Source organism: Marmota monax, unplaced genomic scaffold, assembly GCF_021218885.2.
Source record: "Marmota monax isolate L192 unplaced genomic scaffold, Marmota_monax_Labrador192_F-V1.1 WCK01_AAM20220418_F8-fsc00022, whole genome shotgun sequence".
In the NCBI taxonomy this organism is placed as follows: Eukaryota; Metazoa; Chordata; class Mammalia; order Rodentia; family Sciuridae; genus Marmota; species Marmota monax.
The window spans coordinates 975,301-997,896 of record NW_026695215.1 but is presented as its reverse complement, the minus strand read 5'-3'; the positions used below and the strand labels follow the sequence as shown (position 1 = coordinate 997,896).

The window sequence follows — 22,596 nt, the reverse complement described above, 5'->3', positions numbered from 1 at the left end:
AAATAATCTTGGCAACTACACTGTGGCTTATTACTTTCAGACAGAGAAAGAAAAAAATATTTTACAATGTTAAAACGGAGTCAAGTACATAATAATTTTTAAAAAACAGATTACCCACTAACTAAATTTTGAATTACACAATTTTAAACAAAAAAGAAAACTTACATCCACAGTGCAAAGTACATCATTAAACCCCCACACGTGATTGGAAGAACAACAGAGAGCCTTCAGAACCCCCAGCCATTCTGAACTGAGGACAGTGCAGCAGGCGGTCAGCTCGGAGGAGAAATTGGCTATGTCGTTAATCCTAAGGAGGAGAGAGTTGGGCAGTGAGCAGTCGGCAGGATGGTGACCGCGCGTGGCATAGCCATGAGCACATTTCACTACCAGCAACAAGCCTTCTGCTTCTTAGACAGAAGGATGTAAGCAATACCCACCTGTCAGATACACTGGAACCCGAGCAAAGGTATATGTTAACAACTTCAAACGTTGTTGAATAATCAACACTATTAAGTGACAAACAATTACCAGTACACATGTGAATTAGAACATTTTTAGCTCTGTGAACAGACCTGATCTATAAATTGACATTTTCGTTATGCGTTGCAATTATGCACAATAGTGGGATTAATCATGCTATCTTTGCACATGCACATAACATGATCCTGTCAAGTCCTCTGGCCAGTATCTCTTCTTTCCCTCTCTCCTCTTCCCCAACCCCATCCACTGTGCTACTGGTCTCCCTTCTGTTTTCATTAAATCACATTTTTCCTTTTTAAAAGTTCAAATATAGTAGTTTTCAAAATATAGGTATTTTATTATATACATTTTTTTGGAAAATGCATACTATAACTTAATAGACAGTACCTAAAACATCCAATGCCCAAGCAAGAAGACATAAGCAGGCATTTCTCAGGTTAAGAAAATTTTTGAACAGAACAGAGGTAAATAAATAATGAATAAAATAAGATAGAGTCAGGGTAGCAAATGAAAGGCAGGTGTGAGCCCAGACATTTACTAGACACTTGTTTCAAAGAAGTCCCAAGTCACCCAAGTCCTTGTCAGTGATGCCTTCCCGGTAGCCCGGCTCACCTGCCGGCATCCTGGTGGCCCATGCAGACATTCATAAGCGTGTTGCAGACAAAGCTGTAGCGATTGGCTGCGTTGTCACTGAGGACTTTGCCCAGCATTGAGTAGTTGATGCTTCGAGCTGAGGGATTCTCAATAAAATCCATCATGAAGTCGGGATCCCATCGCAAGTTGGAATTTGCAGGCATCACATTATTATATATGGTTTGCTTTACTTTAGAACAGGCACTACTGAGGTTACAAGAAGAGAAGTTAAAAAGGAAAAACAAAAACTAGAATAATAGGAAAACCATTTCACTTAAGAAAGCTGATAACTAATCTTAAATGACTTTCTACAGTTTACAAGCTCTATAAATCACAGAACTTACTAAGGCTTCCAACAACTAACTCAAGTTTGCAACATTTGCAACTATTCTTAAGAATAAAAATAGATTCAATTACACATCAGAATAATGTGGTGTTGTAGTCCTGATGGCACATGCCAAAGACCTCCTCCTCTAGGGACACTGTGGCCTTCGGAATTTGCATGCTAAGTAAGACATGTGACTATGGGACTGTGGCACAGCAGAGAAAGGAAAGGCATGTTCCTGACTTCAGGGAGCTTGCAATGTGCCAGGGGGCTCTGGATAACAGGCAAATTGTACAAGAGCAAAGAACTGGTCACGTCATCCCTAAGTGTTTCTCAACAGCGGCAAAGTTTTTTTAAGACCCTGGTTTATCGTGCGAAATATTTGAGGTTTTCATGAGCTACATCTGAGCAAAGATAGAACAGAAGCATCAAGGGATGTGGATGGATTTACTCCATAGCCAGCACTGAGATGCTCCAGTTTCAAAGCTCACATTGCATATGAACTCAGCCATTCCTGCCCATCTGCTGCAGATAGCAAGTCCATGAGCAAATTCAAGTGCTCTACTCAAGAGCTCTTCAGCGCAACAGAAAGGCTGCTCTTAAGATTAAGTTTGGGCAGCAAACTGATTCGTGGTTAAGGCGATATACAGCTTTTTTATGCACCTACATTAGCCAGGAATGAGTACCTCAAATATACAAAGGCATGTGGATGCTTTATCCTGAAGCACTGTCAGTGCCAACAGCTGTCAGAAATCGAGACCATTCAGCTCAGCCCTCGTCCTTCAGAGCCACTTCTGGGCTGTTTGGTTAAAATATTGATTCCTAGGTCTCACACAGGTACTCTGAGCTGTGTGTTTAACAAGGGCTCCCAAATGACTCCAGTGCCAAATGATGCCAGGGAGGCCCAGGTGTCACCGAGAGGATCAAATGACAAACCGAATAATTACTATCCTCTATATTTTTTCTCTTTCTTTGCAAAGGACTTCTGTAAAAAACTTGTTGGCCATCATGCAGGGATATAAATTGGCAAAAGAGAATTGTGGTATTTTGAAAATGACAGTCATTTTGTGGTCCCGGTGCTTCTACCCACCTGTTCTTCCTGACTACTCTTTATTCACTCTCACTTACTACATTCACGTTCCCACTAAAAATGAAACCCAGACCAGACCCTCCCTTGTTTCCCCTCGACCATATCCCTCATTTCCTCTGCCTTCCAAAGCCTTGAGTGTTTAGTACAAGGGACTTCTACAAATTTTAAAGCTTTACCTCTTTTTCATTCAACTCTTCATTTAATTCTATCAGTTTCTCCAGTCTGTCTTTAGAATCCCAGCTCTTCTGCTCTGCTTCTGGTTTATGAGCCCCACCCCTCCCCTTCCAGGAGGCAGGTTTCTCTAAGTGGACTGCAGGGTCCCTCTGAACCTGGCTAGTGGTGAGGTCTTCTCAGCCTGCATGTTGAGGCTTCCTGTGTTCTTTAGTACAGACTTTCTAGATGGGTTTCTGTGTTTGAATCAAATGCTGGCGACCAGCTAGGCCACGCCAATCCTCACATTCTGCTGCCTGCACAGAGGAAACCAAGCCAATGGCTGAGACCTTTCCTTCTGCGGCTACAAGGAGCAGAAAGACCTGGAGGGCTGGGGACAGCAGCGTACAGCCTCAGAGCCTGTTCAGATCCAGGATTGCTCACTGTTAACTAAGGCCAGGACACTTCTTTGTTCCTGGGGAAAGCCATTTCTACTTCCTGGTTCTTGTGAGTGCTCAAGCAGTGTGCCCAGCACAGTGCCCGGTAGATGGCCCTGGCATTCAATTTATTCCCTGTTCCACAATATTCCTCTCACGGGTGGCTTGGATGATATCACAGACAAAATGATCCAATTGTTTAATCAGTATGTTAATGGAAATCTCTGCCTGATGGTCCTTTTTTACCAAATTCCAAACTACAAATCGATCTCTGATCCCGAGAGGCCAGGCGCAGTGGTGTGTGCCAGCAGCCCAGCCAGGCAGAGCCCCATGTGAGGGTCACTTGGGCCCACAGTTTAGAGCCAGCCTGGGCAACACAGTGAGAATCTGTCTCAAAACAAAGAAAGGGGGAGCAAAAGACAGCCCAAGAAAGCTACACCTCTCCCCGCTGCTTTATGGAATCGTTAGAAAGTGCACCTGCCCCTTACCAAGGAATGGTCCTTGGAACACCACACTGCGCTGCGGGTCCCCTAAGTCCCTGTTCCTGGCATAGCGCTTGAATGAACTCACCTTGCCTACCTGCACTGCAGTGGGGGAGCACTGGTGGTTAAATAAGCTTTGGGGGCGGTCAGGGGAAGTTCACCATCAGACAAGAGCTAGCAGGAACCACAGCATGAATGAGAAAGCTCACAAAACTCTAAACTGAAACTGAAAACTCCACACAGAGTAACAGAAGAATATTGTTCTAAGATTACATCATCTCTGTGGAAAGGGGTTTCCTAAGACTCACTCAGATGATTTACAAAGGCTTGCTCCATCTAATGCATTACGAGGTATAACATTTTTGTATTTTTGTAAGTACTGTTAAATATGACTTTTTGATGTCTGTTGCCTTGGCTGTGCCCCCTAGGAGCTGCACAGCTATAGTGGTGAGCAAAGCAGGCGGCCTCTTGCTCTCCTGGAAGCAGGCCAGGATCAATACACAATGCCCTTGAATATTCAGTTTAATCAAATCTTGAGTCCATCTAAGATGCTGAGAATGAGCAGAGGGTGGTCAGGGAGGCGGAGGTGAGGAAGTGTGGGGTGAGTGTATGAGTGAGTGCCACGAGCAAGTTAAGAGCAGGTGTGAAAGCCCAAGGTGGATGCAAGCTTACACATCAGAGGAAGGAGCAGGGGGAGGGCCGGGCAGTCAGAGCAGAGCACACAGAGGAGAAGGGGAGCAGAATAGAGCAGGGCACTGCACACAGCGAAGGCCAGGAGGCGAGGCAGCACTGGGAACCCAAGAGACACCATGCTTTAAGCGGGTGACTCTAGTGGACATGGTCAAGGTGTGAAGCAGGAAGGCCAGCTGGGGCGACTCTGCATGGGGCCCTGCAAGGGACGATCAGAGCGGCAGTGACGAGGGCACCAAGGAGTAGTGGACTCTAGGTACTGGGGAGGCAGGGCTCATAGGATTCACCCAAATGAAACAGGGCACAGAAGGGACAGACAACTGCTGACCACCTCTTCCTTGCTCTTCCTGAGGATTCCAAATTTCTTTTGGCCAGATATTACTTTATCCTAGAATGAATTATCTAAAGTTACTTCCTAGCACCTGACTACCTGAGCCCCCTGAGCAAGGCTGAGACCCAGGGAATGAGAGGGAGGTGGACATGCCACCTGAAATAGGTGGTCAAGGAAGTAGAGACACAGAGGAAGTGCAGAAGCAAGCAAGAAAACAGCCCCACAAAAGCACTCCCAGGGAGGCCAGGAAAGGGAAATTCAAATGCTTTCCCCCAGGTTTATCTCAAAGTTGCAGAGCTAAACAGACGTAGTACTACTTGGAAATGGGAGATGATACCTACAGCAGAAGGTAATTTAATAGGAATTCTGGATAAGGGTTGAGAAAATAAAAAAAATCTTTTCTACATATAAAATATCCTGGACTCATTAACATAAAGCATTCCTTAAGCAGTGAGATTTATTGATAGAAAAAACATTCATGAACCAACAATTGCAGCATTTATGAAGACTAAGATAGCAAGTAGGTTAACTGCAGATTTTACAATATCTTCTTAATGATTAACTAGGGTATATTTCTTGTATATCAAGAAATGAGTTAAGTTGAGCCTAAATACAAACACAATGCAAAATACAAATTAGGTCGTCTTGCATTTTTTGATGCATGTTGATTTAATGCTACTCATGAAAATACTAGTAATTTTTTTATATAAAAACCTAATTCACATGAAATTTACTGTTTAGTAAGTCATAGGACGTACTAAACAGTAAATTTTTTAAGAGAGGAAAAAAATGAAAAACTGTTTGGAAAAATTGTGGAGAAGTAAATGGAGTTACAGAACCTTCCATGCCTAACCAAGAAATGAAAGCAATTTGTAACTTCAAGATGTGCAGAGGGTATTAAATCCACCCAAAGTAACATAAAAAGCCAGGTCAAAAAATGGGGATATCAATGCCAGGAGGAATATGAACCCAGAAAAACACCAAATACTGCTTCATTAATCGCCTACTAGATTCATGATTCAAATTGAATTTCAAATTTAAAATATAAAGATTTATTAAATATTTATCATCATTCCAATATGACTTACCTAAATAAACTATATCTGTAAAAGTTATAGAGAATATAAAAATAAAATTGGGGGGGGGGTACTGGAGATTGAACCCAGGGGTACTTGACCGCTAAGCCATATCCCCAGCCCTACTTTGTATTTTATTTAGAGACAGGGTCTCACTAAGTAGCTCAGCTCCTTGCTTTTGCTAAGGTCGGCTTTGAACTTGTGATCCTCCTGCCTAAGCCTCCCAAACCACTGGGATTACAGGCTTGTGCCACCATTCCCGGCAAGAACAACAACAAAAAAAACTTTTAAAGAAAAAATCCTTTGATTGTTGAAGACACAAAATTAGCCAAGGTTAGATGGTTATAGACTAAAGTCGTTTCAATCTGGGGGTGGGAGGGAGGAAACCAACTCATAGTTTAACGGTCTACCTTTCATTGCCACTATGTATTTTTAATAGTCAGTTTCATCAAATCTTGAGTTTATCAAAATTAGCACCGGACAAAAATAACCATGATCACCTTTCATTATGAAAAAGGCTACTAACACTGGTAGAGTCACAGACAAACACAGCTGTGATCCCATTGCTACTCTTGGACTTTCTTCTACCCACCTGAAGAGGTCTCCAAACTTGCTTCTGAGGTGGCTACAGGACACATAGAGGTCGTAGAGGTAGGCTAAGATGCATCTTTCGGGGGAAGAGCACTCTGAGGGGTTCACGACGTGCTTCACCACACCGCACAACCTGAGGACAAGACACAGGCAGATGAGGCCCACACAGTAGTGCACCCTCACCCAAGGCTTCAAGAACGAGGTGCCCACATACGACTCGATGACCAGCACAGCAAACTGAATCTCTGAACGCCAATATTCTGAGGAGGTACAGAAATGCTATACAACTTCAAGAAACAAAGACAACGAGAGATGGTGTGCAAGCTGTACTTGAAGAAGCACTGAGCCCTTTGACAGGGACATGGTGGAAAGGTGGAGGGGAGGACCTGCTGATTGAATTGAGTCACAAATGGGCCTGAGCCTTTGTAAGGCAGCAGCTCCAGGAAATAACCCTGGGAGACCTCCATTTCTGGGCTGGATCTGGCATCACTGGGGAATGCAGGTTGGGAGGCAAGCTGGAAAAAAATTGATCTCGGTTTACCTCTTTTCATAGTGACATCCTCTATGACCACTAGGGTCATAAGCACCCCGTCACGCATACAATTCTGTGTGACCCGCCAGGCAAAGGCCTCTGTCTATGCTTCTCCCACGCCCAGGTGAACTCGCCCGGGCACTCACTGGGCCCGATTGTGGGAGTCTGGCTCCTCCACCAGGCCTTCTGCTGTGGGTCTCCCCAGGACACCACACCACAGGAGTCAAGGTGATGGGACCAGTACTCTCACCCACCACCATCACCATAAAAAGGGGCTCCCAGGCACAGAAAGGTGAAGGGCCTGCAGCAGGGCAGGCAGCCAGCGCACAGCAGAAGGGGAGGAGAGCCTGGGCCCCCCAGACTAGACCTCTCCATGCTGAGGGGACAGGGGAAGCAGAAGCATCTGCAGGGCCCAAGCCACAATGGACAGCAGGAGTACAGGTGCCAAGGGGGACCCCGGGACTACCTGAAGAAATGCCCAGAGCATCCCAAACCCTGGCAAGGAACAGTGAGAGATGGGCCAGCCAGCAGAGAATGAAGCTGACCATTAGAGGAAAACCTCACACAATCATTTTTAAAAGTAGTGACTGGAATTGTGGTTGACTACATAAACAAAAGAGATCCCGATACATCCTAAAGCCAAGAATTCTACTGTGTCTAAAGGAAACAAACACGTGAGAAATGGTCAGCTAGCCAGGGTGTAGTAGTGTTTTCTCAACTTCTCTGACTTGCTGGAGGTGAGGAAGGCATCACACTGTGATTCTGGATGACCACTCACATAAGTACAAAAAAACTAATGTCATCATTTGAGGAAAAATATTTACCCTTACTACGTATAATCAAGTAAAAAGAAAAGGAAACGTCAAACATAATTTTATGAATATTCAATAGTATGTAAATTTAAAATGTAAAAATCAATGATACTAAAATTCTTTTCAAGTTAAAACATAAAACACAGTCAAGCAAAAACACTTGTCATGTGGGCTGGGATGTAGCTTAGCAGGATAACGCTTGGCCAGCACGCACCAGGCCCCTGGCTCAGTTCCCCAGCACTGCAAACAAACCAAACCTGTACTTGTCACAACTCAACAAAATGATTTCATGAACAACTAGAGGATTTCCATGCACAATCTTTAAAGTATGATATAGCTTGAATAATAGGAATAAACTCCCAACCAGGAAGACCTGTTAAAAGCCGTGAGAGTCATTGTCTATGTTATATTGGACAACATACACTGCTACACTACCTACCAAACCCTTTATTTAAAATGCCCAAGTCCCAGTTTCTTGACCTATAAAATGATACTAAAATTCAAAGATAGATATGCTCTTGCATAGTAAAGTTTCTGAGATATTTCAGACTTCACTTCCTAATCTAAGTGTACAGTTAACATACACAAAAGGTACCATTTGATGTGCCCCAGAAAGCTGCTGCTCCACCGAGGCCACCTGAGGAACAACATAGTCAATCACATGTGCTAGATCACAGCAAACAGTCACTGCTGCACCAAAGAACTCTTCTTTTGAGCTTAGGAGGAAAAAAAAAAAAAAGAAAAATGGGAGGCTGTGTTTGTGTAAAAAGCCCAGTGGGGGAAAGGGGAGTGGACAGAGCGGGGCTGGCTCTACCTTACCTTGGGCCCCCGAGCCTCTGTCTCTGATGGGCAGAGCAGGTTTATCTCCTCAGATCAACTCCACTGGCAGCAGCAGAGCAAACTCTATAACAGCCACAAACCAAAAGCACACAACACACCAAGAACAAACAAAGACACTGGTTCTAAGTTAGCTCTTGTCAAAAGATGCTGTGAATCACAAAGATGAAACTGAAGCATCACTTCACTGACAATGAATGCAAAGCTGTATTTGGTGTTGGATTCTCCAAAAAACCAAAATTACAGGAAAAGAGAAGTTACAAGCATTCCCTCTTAATGAGCCAGGATGCTGGGCAGCATGAAGGATGGAGGCCATCAATGACCAGCCTCCCGTTCTTAGAAACCAGGGCGTGATCAGGAAGGCAGCAAGGAGGAGGGAGAGGAGGAAGGCCTCGGGCTTAACCAGAAAAGTGATTCTGTCTCCTCCTCTGATAGAGCCTTGGTGGCAGGAGTATTCTTTTAACTGTTTTAATTGAAATAAAAACAGGCACTATTGTTCTCTTAATAGTACCAGACACTTTCGGATTTGAAAAACGGTGGCATTTTATATACCAACCCTTCAAACACCTGGGCTGTCTGCTCAGGATTCAGGATCAGACAACTATGATAGCGCCTGAGAACGGCCACGATGCACACGCAGAGCCCCGTGGTGTAGCTGCCTGCCAGGCTGGAGGACTTGAGGAGCAGCTCGGCTTCCACGACACTCAGCTCATTCAGCAACTGTAAGAACAGAGAAGGAATGAAAAAATGCAGGTGCCACAACACAAAGGAGAACCAGTCTCAGCAACCATGAGCACTCCGTGCTGTGCGCCACTGCAGTGGAGAACGTGGACTCATGAATCAGACATCTTTTTATTTTTAAGCCTGTTTATACAAGAACTTTGTGTTCTTCTGTCTGGACACGAGGGTGTGTAAGATGAGGAAGCACCCAGTGCCAGGCAGCCCCAAGTACTGGAATAGATCAGTGAAGCTGATATATACTACAGAATAAGGAAATCAAGGTTAAAATCCATTCACTAATAATACTAGGAAATAAAGAAACAAGCTAAATCAAATTTTAAGGACTTTATTGGTCCTCACAACTGTGTTAATGAACAGCAATTGGTTCCATTCAAATGGGCTGAGGTGCCCAACAGAGGCCAGGAGGAGTGGGATAGGGGAGGGATGGGGAAAGCTGATCAATGGGCACTGAGCTACAGTCGGAAGCAAGACGTTCTGGTGCTACAGGTAACCAGGACATACTGCACATTTCAAAGAGCTGGAAGAAGGGATTTTGAAAATTTTCACTGTAAAGAAATGATAAATATTCCATGAGGCAAGTTATGTTTAACCTGGAACGAACATTGTACAATGTGTACGTTCATAGAAATATTACACAGAACCCCTATTTATTTGTATATTTTACATAAAACTATATATGAACAGTTTTTATGGTTTTGAGTGTCAATTTTAAATAAATTTAGGCTAGGCGTGGTGGCATAGACCTGTCATCTTAGCCCTCAGGAGGCTGAGGCAGAAGGATCAATGAAGACCAGCTGGAGTTTAAGCCTAGCCTGGACATCACCATGAGACCCTGTCTCAATTTTTTTTAATTTAAAAATAATACATTTTAAAACATAAATTCCGCAATGCCTGATAGGTTGGCTCTCCCAAAGTTAAGGAAACGCGGTCTCTCTGACACCTGTATAGCGAAGTCAATGAGTCCATTGATGTTCAGTGCGGGCTCCATGAGATCGAAGATGAGCTGTATGTGGTGGGCCAGCGGGAGGTGGTAGGACGTCCCTGAAGCAAAGCTGGTGATCTGCTCCAGCACGTTGTTAGAGATCTGAGCAGACAGAGTGAGGCCGTCACACACCGATTCCCAAACCATCTTTTAGATAAATTATTTTACTTCGCTAAGACATGGAATTTATGACATTCTACTAGATGAAAATTAAAACATATTTTCACAGAAACCAAAACCATGTACAGATCAAACAGCTTTTTTTATTTTTTATTTAGTTATAGATGGATACAATATCTTTCTTTTTTTTTCATGTGGGGCTGAGGATCAAACCCAGAGCCTCACATGTGCGAGGTACGCGCTCTACCACTGAGCCACAGAACCGGCCCCTCAAACAGCTTTTCGATGTGTCTAAATAACCATCAAAGGATTTGTAAAATAAAATAGATTTGGTTTCTTCTCAATGTCATGGCATTTCATTTTAATCATTGACATGTGTGCTACGGGGCCAGGGAGTCATAACATCAGCCTTGCATTAGGGATTATTTTATATATTACTGATTATTAACATAAGGTAAAAGTGGTTACATAATAAAAACAAGCTCCTGGGCTGGGGCTGATGCTCAGTGGTGGAGCAATTGCCTATCATGGGTGAGGAACTGACCTCAGCGCCACATAAAAATAAATAAATAAAGGTATTGTGTCCATCTACAAACTGTATAGTTTTATATATGTATAAAGTTCATGAAGGCTGGGGCTGGAGCTCAGCGGTAGAGCACTCCCCTAGCTTGTGCGAGGCGCTGGGTTCAATCCTCAGCACCACAAAAAATAAATAAATAAAAATAAAGTACAACTACAAAAATAAAATATTTTTTTTAAAAAAAGCACCCTTTGCCAGGCACAGTGACATATTCATGTGAAAAAATTCATGAAGGCTGAAAACACATATTGCACAAAAGGGACTTTTCAGGAAACGGTGACACATGCAATACATAAGAAGATAGTTTTAAATGGCTACCTGAGACGTCACTTGATGCTGATCGAAATATGACAGAAGTTGGAGTTTTGTGAACACCGTCTCCAGGGTTGGAAATGTTTCTTGTTTGTTCTTTCTGGCTTTTTGCCCTTCATCCCCAACTAAATGAACATAAAACACATAGGTTATTTTCCATTTACTCAAACTCCTGACTTTTTAAATAGATACTTTTCATTATCTAACATCATCATTGATCCCAGGCTGAAGAGCTCACATCAGTAGTTGGGCATACAAATTGCTTTAAAAATGAAGTTAATGTATTAATTCAGTCCTTCCCTGGGACAAAACCAATACATAAAACCAACAGACTTGAGTTCATAGATCCAGCTAAGAAATCCAAAACACACCTCTGTTTCTGCAGATAGGCTCCATATACCTAAATATAACAAACTGCTTAAAACCTCATGTAAAAGGATGCAAAGTACTCTTGGAAATTTACATCCACTTTTTTAAAAAATAAAAAAAAGGTAACAAATTAGCAGTGGTTCTTAATATTTATTTGAATGATATTTGTGTGACTAAAATATAGTCATAATTATATATTTCCCCTATCTATTTTAGGTTAACTTGCTTTCATAACATATATTATTGATCTTTTGTTGCTTAATTTTCATTTGAAAATGTTTAAGCCCTGATATTATTGGCCTTTTAAACAAATAGTTCTAATAAAATTCATTAATGTTTTCATGCAAATGCAGAAGGAAGTCTGAGCAAGTTCCAATGAAAATGCTACTAGATTGGAAATTCTTCTGGGTAAGACCTGGCTGATCTAACAACACTATTAATGGCTTGGAACCATAAAACCTTCCTTTTTTTTTTTTTTTTTTTGTTTTCTTTGCAGGGAGGGGGTGGGGAGGGGTGGGGAGGAGTGGGGAGGTTGAGGGCAGAAACCTCTGAGAACCACTGAGCTACATCTCCAGCCTTTTTTTTTTTTTTTTTTTTTTTTTTTTTGAGATAGGGTCTCATCAAGTTGCCAAGGTGGGCCTCCAACTTGCAATGATGCTGCCTCAGCTTCTGGGAGTTGGGAGTTGCTGGGATTACAGGCAGGCACCACCACACCCAGTATCAAAATCTTATTTTATGTTCCCTGAACTGAAATAAATGCTAACACAAGCTCTTTTCTCCCTACCAGTCTTCATTTTTCCAGGAAAAAAAAAAGAGGAAGGGTAAATTTCCATTACTCTGAGTATAACTGGCCAGCCTCTGGTGCTCATACTAAATGACAAGCAATGACTTCACATGCAGGCTGTTAACCAGAGGAGACTTATTGCATCCCTGACTGACATCTTTCTGGTTGAGGAGTTTTATCTAAAATGAAGGAAAGACAGGAGGATGGAGGAGGCTGCTCGCGGTGGGTTTCCATTACTGACATCTCAGAAGGCACAGAGAACAATGGTTTTCCAAGTTCAGGGGCTAGAAGTGCCTTCACTTCAGGGACTGCTACAAAGATAGCACAGACAATAGTCTGGCTCTAAAAACCATGAAGGAAGGAAGCCATTTCCACATGAATGGCCAACCCACTTCCTTCCCTTCCACCTCCTCCAGCCTTCCAAACCCAGACTCTACGCAGACCTGGGTACCCTCTGCAAGTCATTGAGACTGAGCCACAGGACTTTCACCTAAAGGAGACAGTGACCCCATCCCCTTTCCAAGCACACCAACAGAAGTCTCAAATATTGTTTGCTAGCTAGTTTCAAGGCTTCTCAATTCAATCTTCTCTTGAAACTCATTTCCTCTTTTCTCTAAGAGAGAAAACAACCCAATAATATAAATAGTTTTCTTAGAGCACTTTCCTCTGCAAGCTCTAGAACACCAAAAGTCTCATTTGCACAGCTCGTGGCTACTCCCACCAAGTGCGGGTGCACTGTGAGGCCCTTCCCCAGCTGTGAAAGGGGTGAGGGAAGGTGAGCCAAGCAGACCAAGGAGACACGAAGCCCTTTTCATGCCTGTACACACCCCTTACTGGAAGAAAGAGAGGCTGTTTGGATTACTTGTGCTGTTTTGGATTACTTATTCTCTCTAGGAAAGATCTAGAAAAATAAGCTCTAGTAATTTTGCCTGTTAAAAAATTAAGACTGAATGCCCCGTGGAGAGGTCCACAGCAGAGTGGCCAGGGGCTGAGAGGTGGCTTATGCCACAGGCAGGAAGAAGGCTGTTTGAAAATGTAGACATTCTTTCTTCATATTCCTGAAGGATTTGGAAAAAAAAAATGAGTGGAAGGGATGTATATGTGTGTGTGTGTGTGTGTGTATAATGATATCATATTTTAAATCATATGACTGCATAATGAAATAAACCTTGAAAAAGCAATTAAGCAGATCTGAAAAGGATAACTACAAAGGTCCAATTGTGCAAGGTGATGACACCACATAAAGATATGGCTTCACTATAAAAACTACAAAAAAACACAGAGAAAGAATTGCAAGTGACAAGGCCATTACCTGCAAAGGCCTAATTTTCCCTTCTAGCTGAGATTATCTGGTGACATTGTGGCTTCCATACCCACTGAGTTCCTCTTCTGAGTCACTAAGAACAGACCAGCAATTACACTGTGATGGTTGTGACTGTCGTGTGTGCGTCAGTGCCCACAGCAAAGCAAACTGCGAGCCGGGGTAATGGCAGAAAAGATATGGGGAGGGGGAGCTCCTCTAGACTGGGGTCTTCCCACTCCGCCTCAGGAGTCCCTTCATTACTACCTGGAAACTCTGGTCCAGATTAGAAAGGTACAGAATAAAAATCACCTGCATCTACCTTTACACGATGGCCTGTTAATCCAAAGACTGCTACTAATGGACTCCAGCTCTAAATACTTAAATGTGCTTATTCATATTTCAATGTGACAGTCATCAGTGAGAGGAAACACACTGGAGACAGTGACACAGAGCATTTTGATAAACGCTGCAAAGAGGGGGGACAGCAGGCCCTGCGGGAGTTGTGCGTGGAGGCCTTACCGCCTGTCTCTGTGGTGCTCTTCTTGTTCAGGATTTTCAGGATGTCTTTGGTGATCTTCTTCAACTGGTGCCGGGCCTCCTCGCGCTCCTTGCCCACTCCGTAGAGGAGGATTGTGCGCTGGTTACATTCATGACTCGAGGACTCATCCTGAAAAGCGGGGGATGTGGTTGTTCTGAAACTGTGCACAGGGGCGGAGCTGCCCAGCTCAGTCTTGAATCCCAGAGCAGCACCTGCAGCCGTCCCTACCCTGTGGGACGCCTCCACCTCCACCAGCCATGGTGTTCCAGTCTGGAACTTGCTAAACCTTAAGAAAAAGGTGTCGACCGACCTGCAGTCTTCATAGGAGCATTTGAGGTGGGCAAACAACACAGAGTAAGTTCTGACTACTGAAAAACTTTTCATTATTTAAGGCTAAACATGGTATTAATCTCATATCATGTAACATAACATCCAGTTGAACTTTTTCATAAAGGAAAATGGTATTTCTTACTAAGTTTGGTTTTAGGTATGCAGTGATGGTTTATGTTTCATATTTAGAGAAAATTCCTACTAGGATCTTCAATACTGTAGCAAAATATTTCATTTACTTCTGACATGACGGTATGAGACATTTATATTTATTTTCAAGTGACAAAACAGTTAGGAGCGGGGGTCTCATTGGTGTGGTGGCTGATCCTAAGCCGCACCTGTTCTGCTGCCCCCTCACTTGCCTAGTGACCCTGCCCCACCCCAACAGAGAATGTGGCTCTTCTTCCCCCAAGGGAAATCATCTGGTCTTGGCCTTACAGAAGCGCGGATACACACACCACGGGGTGCCCAGCTCAGCCAGGGGAATATCCACCTGGCTGTGGGCGTTTTCCTGGCTCCCCAGCCCCGGCCCTGGCCTTCCCTGGCCCTGGCCTTCCATACCCTCTGCAGCCCCGCCCTTCATATGCCTCCTTTGCCATCGCCTGGCACATCTCTGTCCAGGCCAGGCGCTTTCCCTGCTGCCCAGCATTGTATTCTGAGGAGCTTGGGGGAGGAACACTTCTCCTGGGGACACAAGGGCACTGTGTCACCATTAGTAATGGCCGCAGCCAAGAGTGGCAGACTCCAGTGCTTGGGGCCCCAGTCGCAGGCCACTTACAGGGACTTGGCACCAACAGCACTTTGCCTCTGCAGACGTGAATGGAGCCTGTGCGTCCTGCAGCTGTCACGTGGCTCTTTGCCTCCTCTATTCTGTCCCTCATTCCATGTGCAACGCCTGCCTCAGGGCCATGCCTCTTTTCTGTCATACTCTGCTAGAAGCCATTTACTTGTCCACCTTGCTCATCTATCAGGGAACTTGGGCTCAAATCTGAAAACTACAAACCTCGGGCAGGGCCCATCCTGTACCCTGGCAACTGCTTCCAGCAAAGGCTTCGTCAGAAGACCCTAACATAAATGTTTGTGTGCGGGGTGATGGGAAGACTGACCAAAGTCAACTCTACACGGCAGGCACCTCGGGCAAGACAACATGCTACAGACCCTGCTGCAGAGCCAGAAGTCCACACGGGGATGGTGGGGAGGAGGGCAATCTAGAACGGTCTCTGTGCTCATCACGACAGCACAGGACACTGGGCCGCATGCTGCACCAACAGCAGCCCAGCCCACAGTGAGCATGCCATGGTCACACCACTTGACGGCTCTGTGACCTGGTTAAAGAACCTTGTCCACTCTCAGTTCCTTCCCCTGAGAAACAGGGTACCACTGCCTTGCTTGTTGGTGTTCTGTGAGTGCCACTGAGATACAGGGTGTGATGTGAGATGGTGGGAGCCTCCTGTACACGGCTCCCAGCAGGTGGTTCCCAGTCTGGGTTCCGCCCTCACCCTGCTGCATCGCTCAACATTCCCCAGAGACCCTAGCATGGCTCCTTCCTTTGCTCTTCCTGCCTAAAACACTACCAACAGCCTCCATCCATCACCCCTGCTGAAAGGCTGTGCACAAGTGCAGTGTCAGGTCCTCCACTCTGTCACCCAGTCACTGAGAGCCTCAGCACAGAAGGACAGGGAGGAGGGAGGAGAGCCAGAGCACTTCTCACAATGTCACTTGTTCATTTCTAGGTGTCTGTTCATTTCTAGGTGTCTCCCCAGTTAGAACACAGCTTTGTAAAAGACGTATCTTGCTTGTTTTACTCATTCTTATGTTCTTAATAAGCACCAAGGTGGCTTTAATACCTGCTGAGTACATCACATAAAAAACTACATGGGCAAATGAATATATAGCTAAAGGGACTGAGCAAGAATGAAGGTAAGAACAAAAAACAGCTTTATAGGAAGCTTCACTTGACAATTAAGTGCAGACAAAACTGTGGGCAAGAAGTGAGAGAAAAATAGAAAGTGTGAGCAAGAATGTTTGCAGGGAGCTGGACTCGCCTGCACCTGCAGCAGCTCGGGAGGCTGAGGCAGGACAGCGAGGTAGAGGTCAGCTGGGCAACTTATTAAAGAGTGTGTCTCATTTAAAAAAAAAAAAAAAAAAGCGCTGGGGAGGGTCCTGGGAATGTAATTGGTAAGGCAGCCCTGGGTTCAATCCCCAGGACAAAAAAAAAAAAAAAACCGCAGCATAGAGAGCAAAGCCAGCTGTGGGGACAAAGACCAAGAGGAATCCGAAGGACCTTAGGGAAGGGTCAGGTGCCTGGGTCCAAGGAGTGAATGTACATCTCACTGGATTTTAAGAGAGAACCACTTGAAAAATTGATCAAGGAAATTGAAAGAGAGAAAAAGAGACATCCTAAGGGCTGGGAGGACGTTATCTGTGCCAGGAAGTGAGGGTGATTGGAAGTGGACCACAGATGTGTTTGCGTTGATGCCAACTCAGGGACCCTGAGTCGAGCCCAAGCCAGTGTGGCAGATCCAGCAAGGTGCAGGACATCCACATTCCCTTCAGGAGGGGTACAGAGCCGAGAGGGCAGGACATGCAGAAGCCACCGTGGACGCACACAAGGCCTCAGAACTACACGTAAAGTCACAGGCAGGCTCTCGAGAGCCAGGGAGCAGACACAGGAAACAGGATCGACAGTGCTGGACCAAGCTGTGGACAGGAGATTCTGGGGACCATCTGGGGACCTCAAACAGAAGCTGCTCCAGAGCCACAGCAGAAGGAAGCTGAAACAAGGGGTGAAGACCGCAGTGATGAGGGAGGTTGGAGAGGTGACCTGCACTGAGGAGGACGGCGTGGGCAGCAGCGTCAAGACAAGGTCCACTTGGCCACCAGCAGCAGACGCTGGTCCCTCAGCTATCATTAAAATCTAGAACTGTCCTTAAAGGACATCAAGATCGAAGAGCAAACAACTGATGAGGAGACAGGAGGTGATGGGCTGGGGTCTGCGTGAATGTGGAGAGACAGAGGGACCACATTCAGGGAAAGGTGACTGCCATTAGCGTACCAGCTTTCAGAGAGAGCCCTCTTGCACATCGCCAAGCTGCTGTTTTTGAATAGGTTACAAGATGTGTGTATGTCAAATGTTGCACAAGTAGAAGACAGGAGACTCTTCACATGGCAATTTATATCAAATGAGAAGAAAGCCAAGCTACAAAAGGAACCAAACGTTCCCCAAGGCACCGGTGGGTTCCAAGCTTGCAGGGTTGCAGGTAACATGTAGGATCTGAGATCACCTCCAAGGTTTGCTCTATGGCTTATCTCCAAGGGATACAGTGAGTGGACAGGAAAGAACCACTGGAGAGGCTTCAGAAGTCAGGTCCACTCAGGCTGGCCCACCCAATGCAGGTCAAGTCCTGTTGTCTCGGCCCCAGACCAGTCACTCTCTCTCCCCGCAGCTACCACTTGCACCCACAGAGACTAAGGTGAGCAAGGAACTAGGGGGGTGCACACCTGAAACCTGGGGAGCTGAGTGCCCCATAGGAACAAAATGCGTGTCTTCAGCCTAACACCCCTGGAAGGAAGGAGGAGGGCTACGGTTGAGGTCTTCTGGGAGCCACTCGAACCACTTTAAAATAAGTGATTACAGATGTGACTGAAATGTGTGTGTGTTCACAAAGATGGTGGCGAGTCTATGGCAGCTGCTTGTTTAATAATCACAGAATTCAGAAATTACTAAAGTACTAAAGAAAAACAAAAACAATCCCATTTTGAATGTGCTTCCTTTTATGCCAACCACTTGTGAAACAGATGAAATAGATGCAACTGCCCTGATAAAACACTGCATTTAGCACTTCCCCAAAGTCCTTTCCTTGTTACGTGTCAACATTCAAATGGAAGCCTGCGCACACCCTGGGAGAGCTGCAGGGCACCCTGCCACCTCATCTCTACAACCTCATCTCTACAAAAAGGAGTAAACACAGCTTTAAGAACAATAGCTTGGGCTGCGGCTGTGGCTCAGTGGTACAGCACCCGCCTCGCAGGTGTGAGACCCTGGGTTCAATCCTCAGCACCACATAAAAATAAATATATAAATAAACAAATAAAGATATTGTGTCCATCTACAACTAAAAAAAAAATTAAAGAAAGAACAATATCTTTCTTAAAAATGTTTATTAAAACAAAGAGCACTTACAAGATGCCTTTGAACATTATTTCTTTCAGCTCAATCTCTCAATGTCTCTCAAACTAATGTCTCTGGAAGAAAATAATCTCAAATGAATGTTGTGCCAGTAGCAAGCCCTCGAAGCTGGCAGGAAGAGGGTGTATGGGTGAGGAGGCTGCGCCAAGGCACAGGAAGGCCGCAGCTGCTTCCCATCAGGACACCTCTGAGGGCGCGACCTTGCTGTGGATCTAGGGAGCAGGAGACAGGTCTGACTTGGTTACACGGGTCTTGTCCTACATCAGCTGAGAGCCCATGGTACACTAGTCCTCTGCTGCCAAGCAAAAACCAAAGGAAGGAGCATTCTCCCAGGCCGAGTACCCGTGCCCGAGGGTCTTTTGTGAATCTAACTCACACGCTCATACTCCAGGGGAGAAAGCTATGCCAGCTGTTGCAGTGACACCTTGCTTTAAAACATGTCCTGTGCCAGGTGCTGTGGCGCTTGCCTATAATCCCAGCAATTCAGGAGGCTGAGGCAGGAGGATCTCAAGTTCAAAGCCAGCCTCAGCAACAGCAAGGTGCTAAGCAACTCAGTGAGAACCTGTCTCTAAATAAGATACATAAAGGGCTAGGGATGTGGCTGGCTCAGAGGTCCAGTGCCTGAGTTCAATCCCCAGTACCAAAAAAATAAGTAAAAATTAAAAAATTGTCTTGTGAAGATGCTCATTAACATCACGAAGACCACAGTTCGAGCCATAGTCTGTTAGAACTAAATGAGCCCAAGAGCTGATGGAATGTCTTATTATAGCTCCACAGTTGGTTCCACAAGGACCACAGAATCTTGCCCTTCCAAGGAAGGGCCCCTGGGTTCACAGCAATCCTAGCTGAACCAAATACTTTTAGATGAGCAGAAAGTGACAAATGTCTTCAATGGATGTGGTAAAATTAAAAAACCAATTAAACCACTTGAAAATAAAAGTTGTTCATTCTTCTAAACCATCTCAATCAGAGAAAACAACCAAACTTAGCCCTGTTCCCAGTGGCACATGACAAACCGTGGATGGTGCTGAGGTTTATCATAGAGGCTGAAGCGGCCACCTGGCTCTGCTGTATGGTATCAGGCTTTTCCAACCTGAGACACTTTCACTTAAAGACTGGACTCACTTTCAGGGTCAGGTGGCTTAAACGGGCATCTGACAGTCTCCAGTGAGAAAATATTGTAAGAGAGACTTCATAGCCATGTGTGTGTGTGTGTGTTGTGTGTTGTGTGTGTCCATGTATGAGCACAGTGATATTTACAAAAAGGTAAAAAGCAGCAACAAGTCTCACCCTCATTTTCACCCCTATCTTTTCCCCATTGGTTTAAAAGTTAAAAAACTCTCTGCAGTAGGAACACAGGATGCCTTAACTCGAGGTTATCCTTCCCCCAAACTCAAAGCTAGGAAAAAAGAAACTTTAGAATACATTTACATGTGAGATCTCTTCAAGAAGAGCAGGAAGGATGCTTTCTGGAGCAGCCTGGCAATGCACATAGCTGCTTCCCTAATGTAATTGTAGACTCTGACCATGTATAATGGCAGGAAACTGCTTTGCCTACAAAGGAGCTAATCAAACACAGATTTAAAATAATGACATTATTAACCAGAGGAAAAAACCAGGGTGAGAGGCTGTACATCCCTAGCCAACACACATTTGGAGTTAATGTTATTACCTCTTAGCAGGTAATAGATCACCCAGCATTGGGCACAGTGTGTTTTCAGGGGAGGAAGCAAGTGAGAAAACAAGCCTGCAGCCGTCTGCAGGAAGCAGACTTTGAAGGCTCGATTTCAACGTGGAATTATAATTTGCAAGGAAAATAACCCAAAGAACTCCAATTATTATTAATCAGCAACCCTATGGCAGGTTCCAACAAGAAGCTGTAAGATTTCAAATGGCTTTTAGAAAATGACTTCTCAGCCACCCTTGCCCCCACATTTTCCCAGGAAATAAAAGCAGAAGTTCTAAAAGCAGACAGATGGAAGTTCAGTGTCTGTCTAGCTTTGGGGCAACAGTGTTCAAGGTAACCTCTGATTTGTGAAGTTCTTTCTTCGTCTCTCTCTCTCTCTCTCTCCTTTTCTCTCTAGAACCCCTTAGATTTCACTGATGAAAACTCTGCAAATTCTCCATCACAAAGACGATTGACAACTAAACTAAGACGCTAACAGGAAAATATCAGAAGCCAGTCTGAAAACTGTACGGAGGACCATCACCGGAGACATTCGAGTCCCGCAGTGTCAGCCCCGTAACCAGGTAATGTTCTACCGAGAGGTCCTGGACGGCATGTGTTCACACTGGGGGTGTGTGTGTGCATTTTGTCACAAGTTTTTCTTAAAATTGAAAATCTAAAGTAATAATATAGGTACAAATTTGGAGGAAAAATTAAAATACAAGCCATATTAATGATATCGGGGACAATAGTTAAGCTCTACACTAAAAAACTTAACACAAAGCATGGAAAATAAAATATAAACAGCTTTACTTATTTAATCTTGACTACAGAATGATACGCATATATGGAGGGAGCGGAAATTCTTGGTATCAAGAATACTTTTTTAAAAAACTTACATTCTATGCCAAAGGAACATTCCCAAACCAGAATTGCTAACTCTGCCAGGGAGCAAACAAGAGCAAGAAAAGAGCAGGAACATGGGGGGACATTCAGTGAACACCTATCCTTGAAATGCTGGGGTGCTGGTGACATTTAGCTCTTCCTTTTATTGAAATGTTTAGTAGGTGGGGAAGGCATTAAAAATTAAAGACATACTGGGACAACAGGATTCTTGTTTTATTTTATACAAGGATGGACAGAGAAAAAAAGAACCTGTTAATATCAGACGGAATTTAGTGTTACCTTCATTTGTTAAATATCTTACATGAACGATTTGTTTTTAATTTAGATATTTGTGTTGTCAACATAATCATGTCTGAATACCAGGAAAAATTTTTATTAAATTCAGTTCTATTTGTCTGTGATGAAACAGATTGCAAACTTCATCAAGTTTTGCAACTGAGATGTGAGACAGCACATTCAAGTCAGTGTCAGCCTTCTCTATGGCAGCCTGTTGTGGTGACAACACAAGACCAGACAACCTGGTTTCATTTCATCTTAGCTGCCATCATACACCCCATCAACCTAGGCAACCAGCCCTGGCTGTTCTGAACAAGCCGACTGATGACCACTATACAGAGACACTTCCTTTTTTATTTTCTATTTTGAAATTTAAACTGAATGATATTCAGGAAATGTACATAAGACTTTAAATATACTCAATTTGCAAATGAGATACAGGTGGATGGAAAACATCTGCTACTAAATGATGTGTCTCTGTGAGGCCAAGGTTTTAAGGGGTGGCTGAGCCATGCAGGGGTAGGAATGTCCTCTAGCATACAGGAAAATGCTGTCGCTTCTTCTGTTCTGGCCTCAGATTCAGTATCTTCCTTATCTAACAGGTTTCCCAGAGTGCTCCAATCCCGTGTCTTGCTGCTCTCTAAGGTCCTACGGGCAATTGCCACTCACCTCTCCCTCAAGCCCTTAGAGTGCAGGGGCCAGGAAGGAGGCTGGTGGGGGGGCAGGGGGCCACAAGCATAAACCCACAGGCAAAGGCAGGACGTGGCCTCTGCTGCCTGCTCTACACAAACGCAGGTGGCCACTGAGAAGGCCCAGGGCCTTCTCCCGCTGCAGGCCAGAAGTACAGAGTGCCTGCAGAGCAGGGTAAGTGCTGCAGGTCACCTGGCCCAGCTGGGGACGCAGTGCTCGCTAAGGAGAAATATTCCAAGACTCTGCTTCCTGTGGTCCTACTAAGAGTCCCAATGAGCACCAGAAAAAAAAAAAATCAAGTTTGGGGGAAGGGTGGGGGGTAATAGCAAAACCAGCTCCCTGGT

General features: G+C 44.6%; 2 protein-coding genes across 12 annotated transcripts in view; one reads left to right on the top strand and one right to left on the bottom strand.

Moving 5' to 3' along the window:
• The window catches only part of Med12l (mediator complex subunit 12L), a 266,032-nt gene that overhangs the window by 52,352 nt on the left and 191,084 nt on the right, over positions 1–22,596 (bottom strand). For 5 of the 6 annotated variants that reach the window (XM_058574923.1, XM_058574927.1, XM_058574925.1 and 2 more), the window contains 7 exons: positions 14,177–14,324; positions 11,208–11,326; positions 10,148–10,291; positions 9,023–9,186; positions 6,287–6,418; positions 1,093–1,320; positions 166–307 (listed from right to left, as the gene is read on the bottom strand). In XM_058574923.1, the coding sequence (XP_058430906.1) occupies positions 166–307; positions 1,093–1,320; positions 6,287–6,418; positions 9,023–9,186; positions 10,148–10,291; positions 11,208–11,326; positions 14,177–14,324 (1,077 nt within the window). The remainder of the gene's footprint in view (positions 1–165; positions 308–1,092; positions 1,321–6,286; positions 6,419–9,022; positions 9,187–10,147; positions 10,292–11,207; positions 11,327–14,176; positions 14,325–22,596) is intronic. The other variant, XM_058574924.1, reaches the window with a different exon arrangement.
• Positions 1–22,596, top strand: part of P2ry12 (purinergic receptor P2Y12) — a 42,059-nt gene that overhangs the window by 17,449 nt on the left and 2,014 nt on the right. The window contains exons 2-4 of one of the 6 annotated variants that reach the window (XM_046431233.2): positions 11,924–11,978; positions 14,208–14,549; positions 20,799–20,964. The gene's annotated coding sequence lies outside the window, so the exon portion shown is untranslated. Of the gene's footprint in view, positions 1–11,923; positions 11,979–14,160; positions 14,550–20,798; positions 20,965–22,596 lie in introns of those variants that run through there. The other 5 variants (XM_046431234.2, XM_046431231.2, XM_058574929.1 and 2 more) reach the window with 5 other exon arrangements.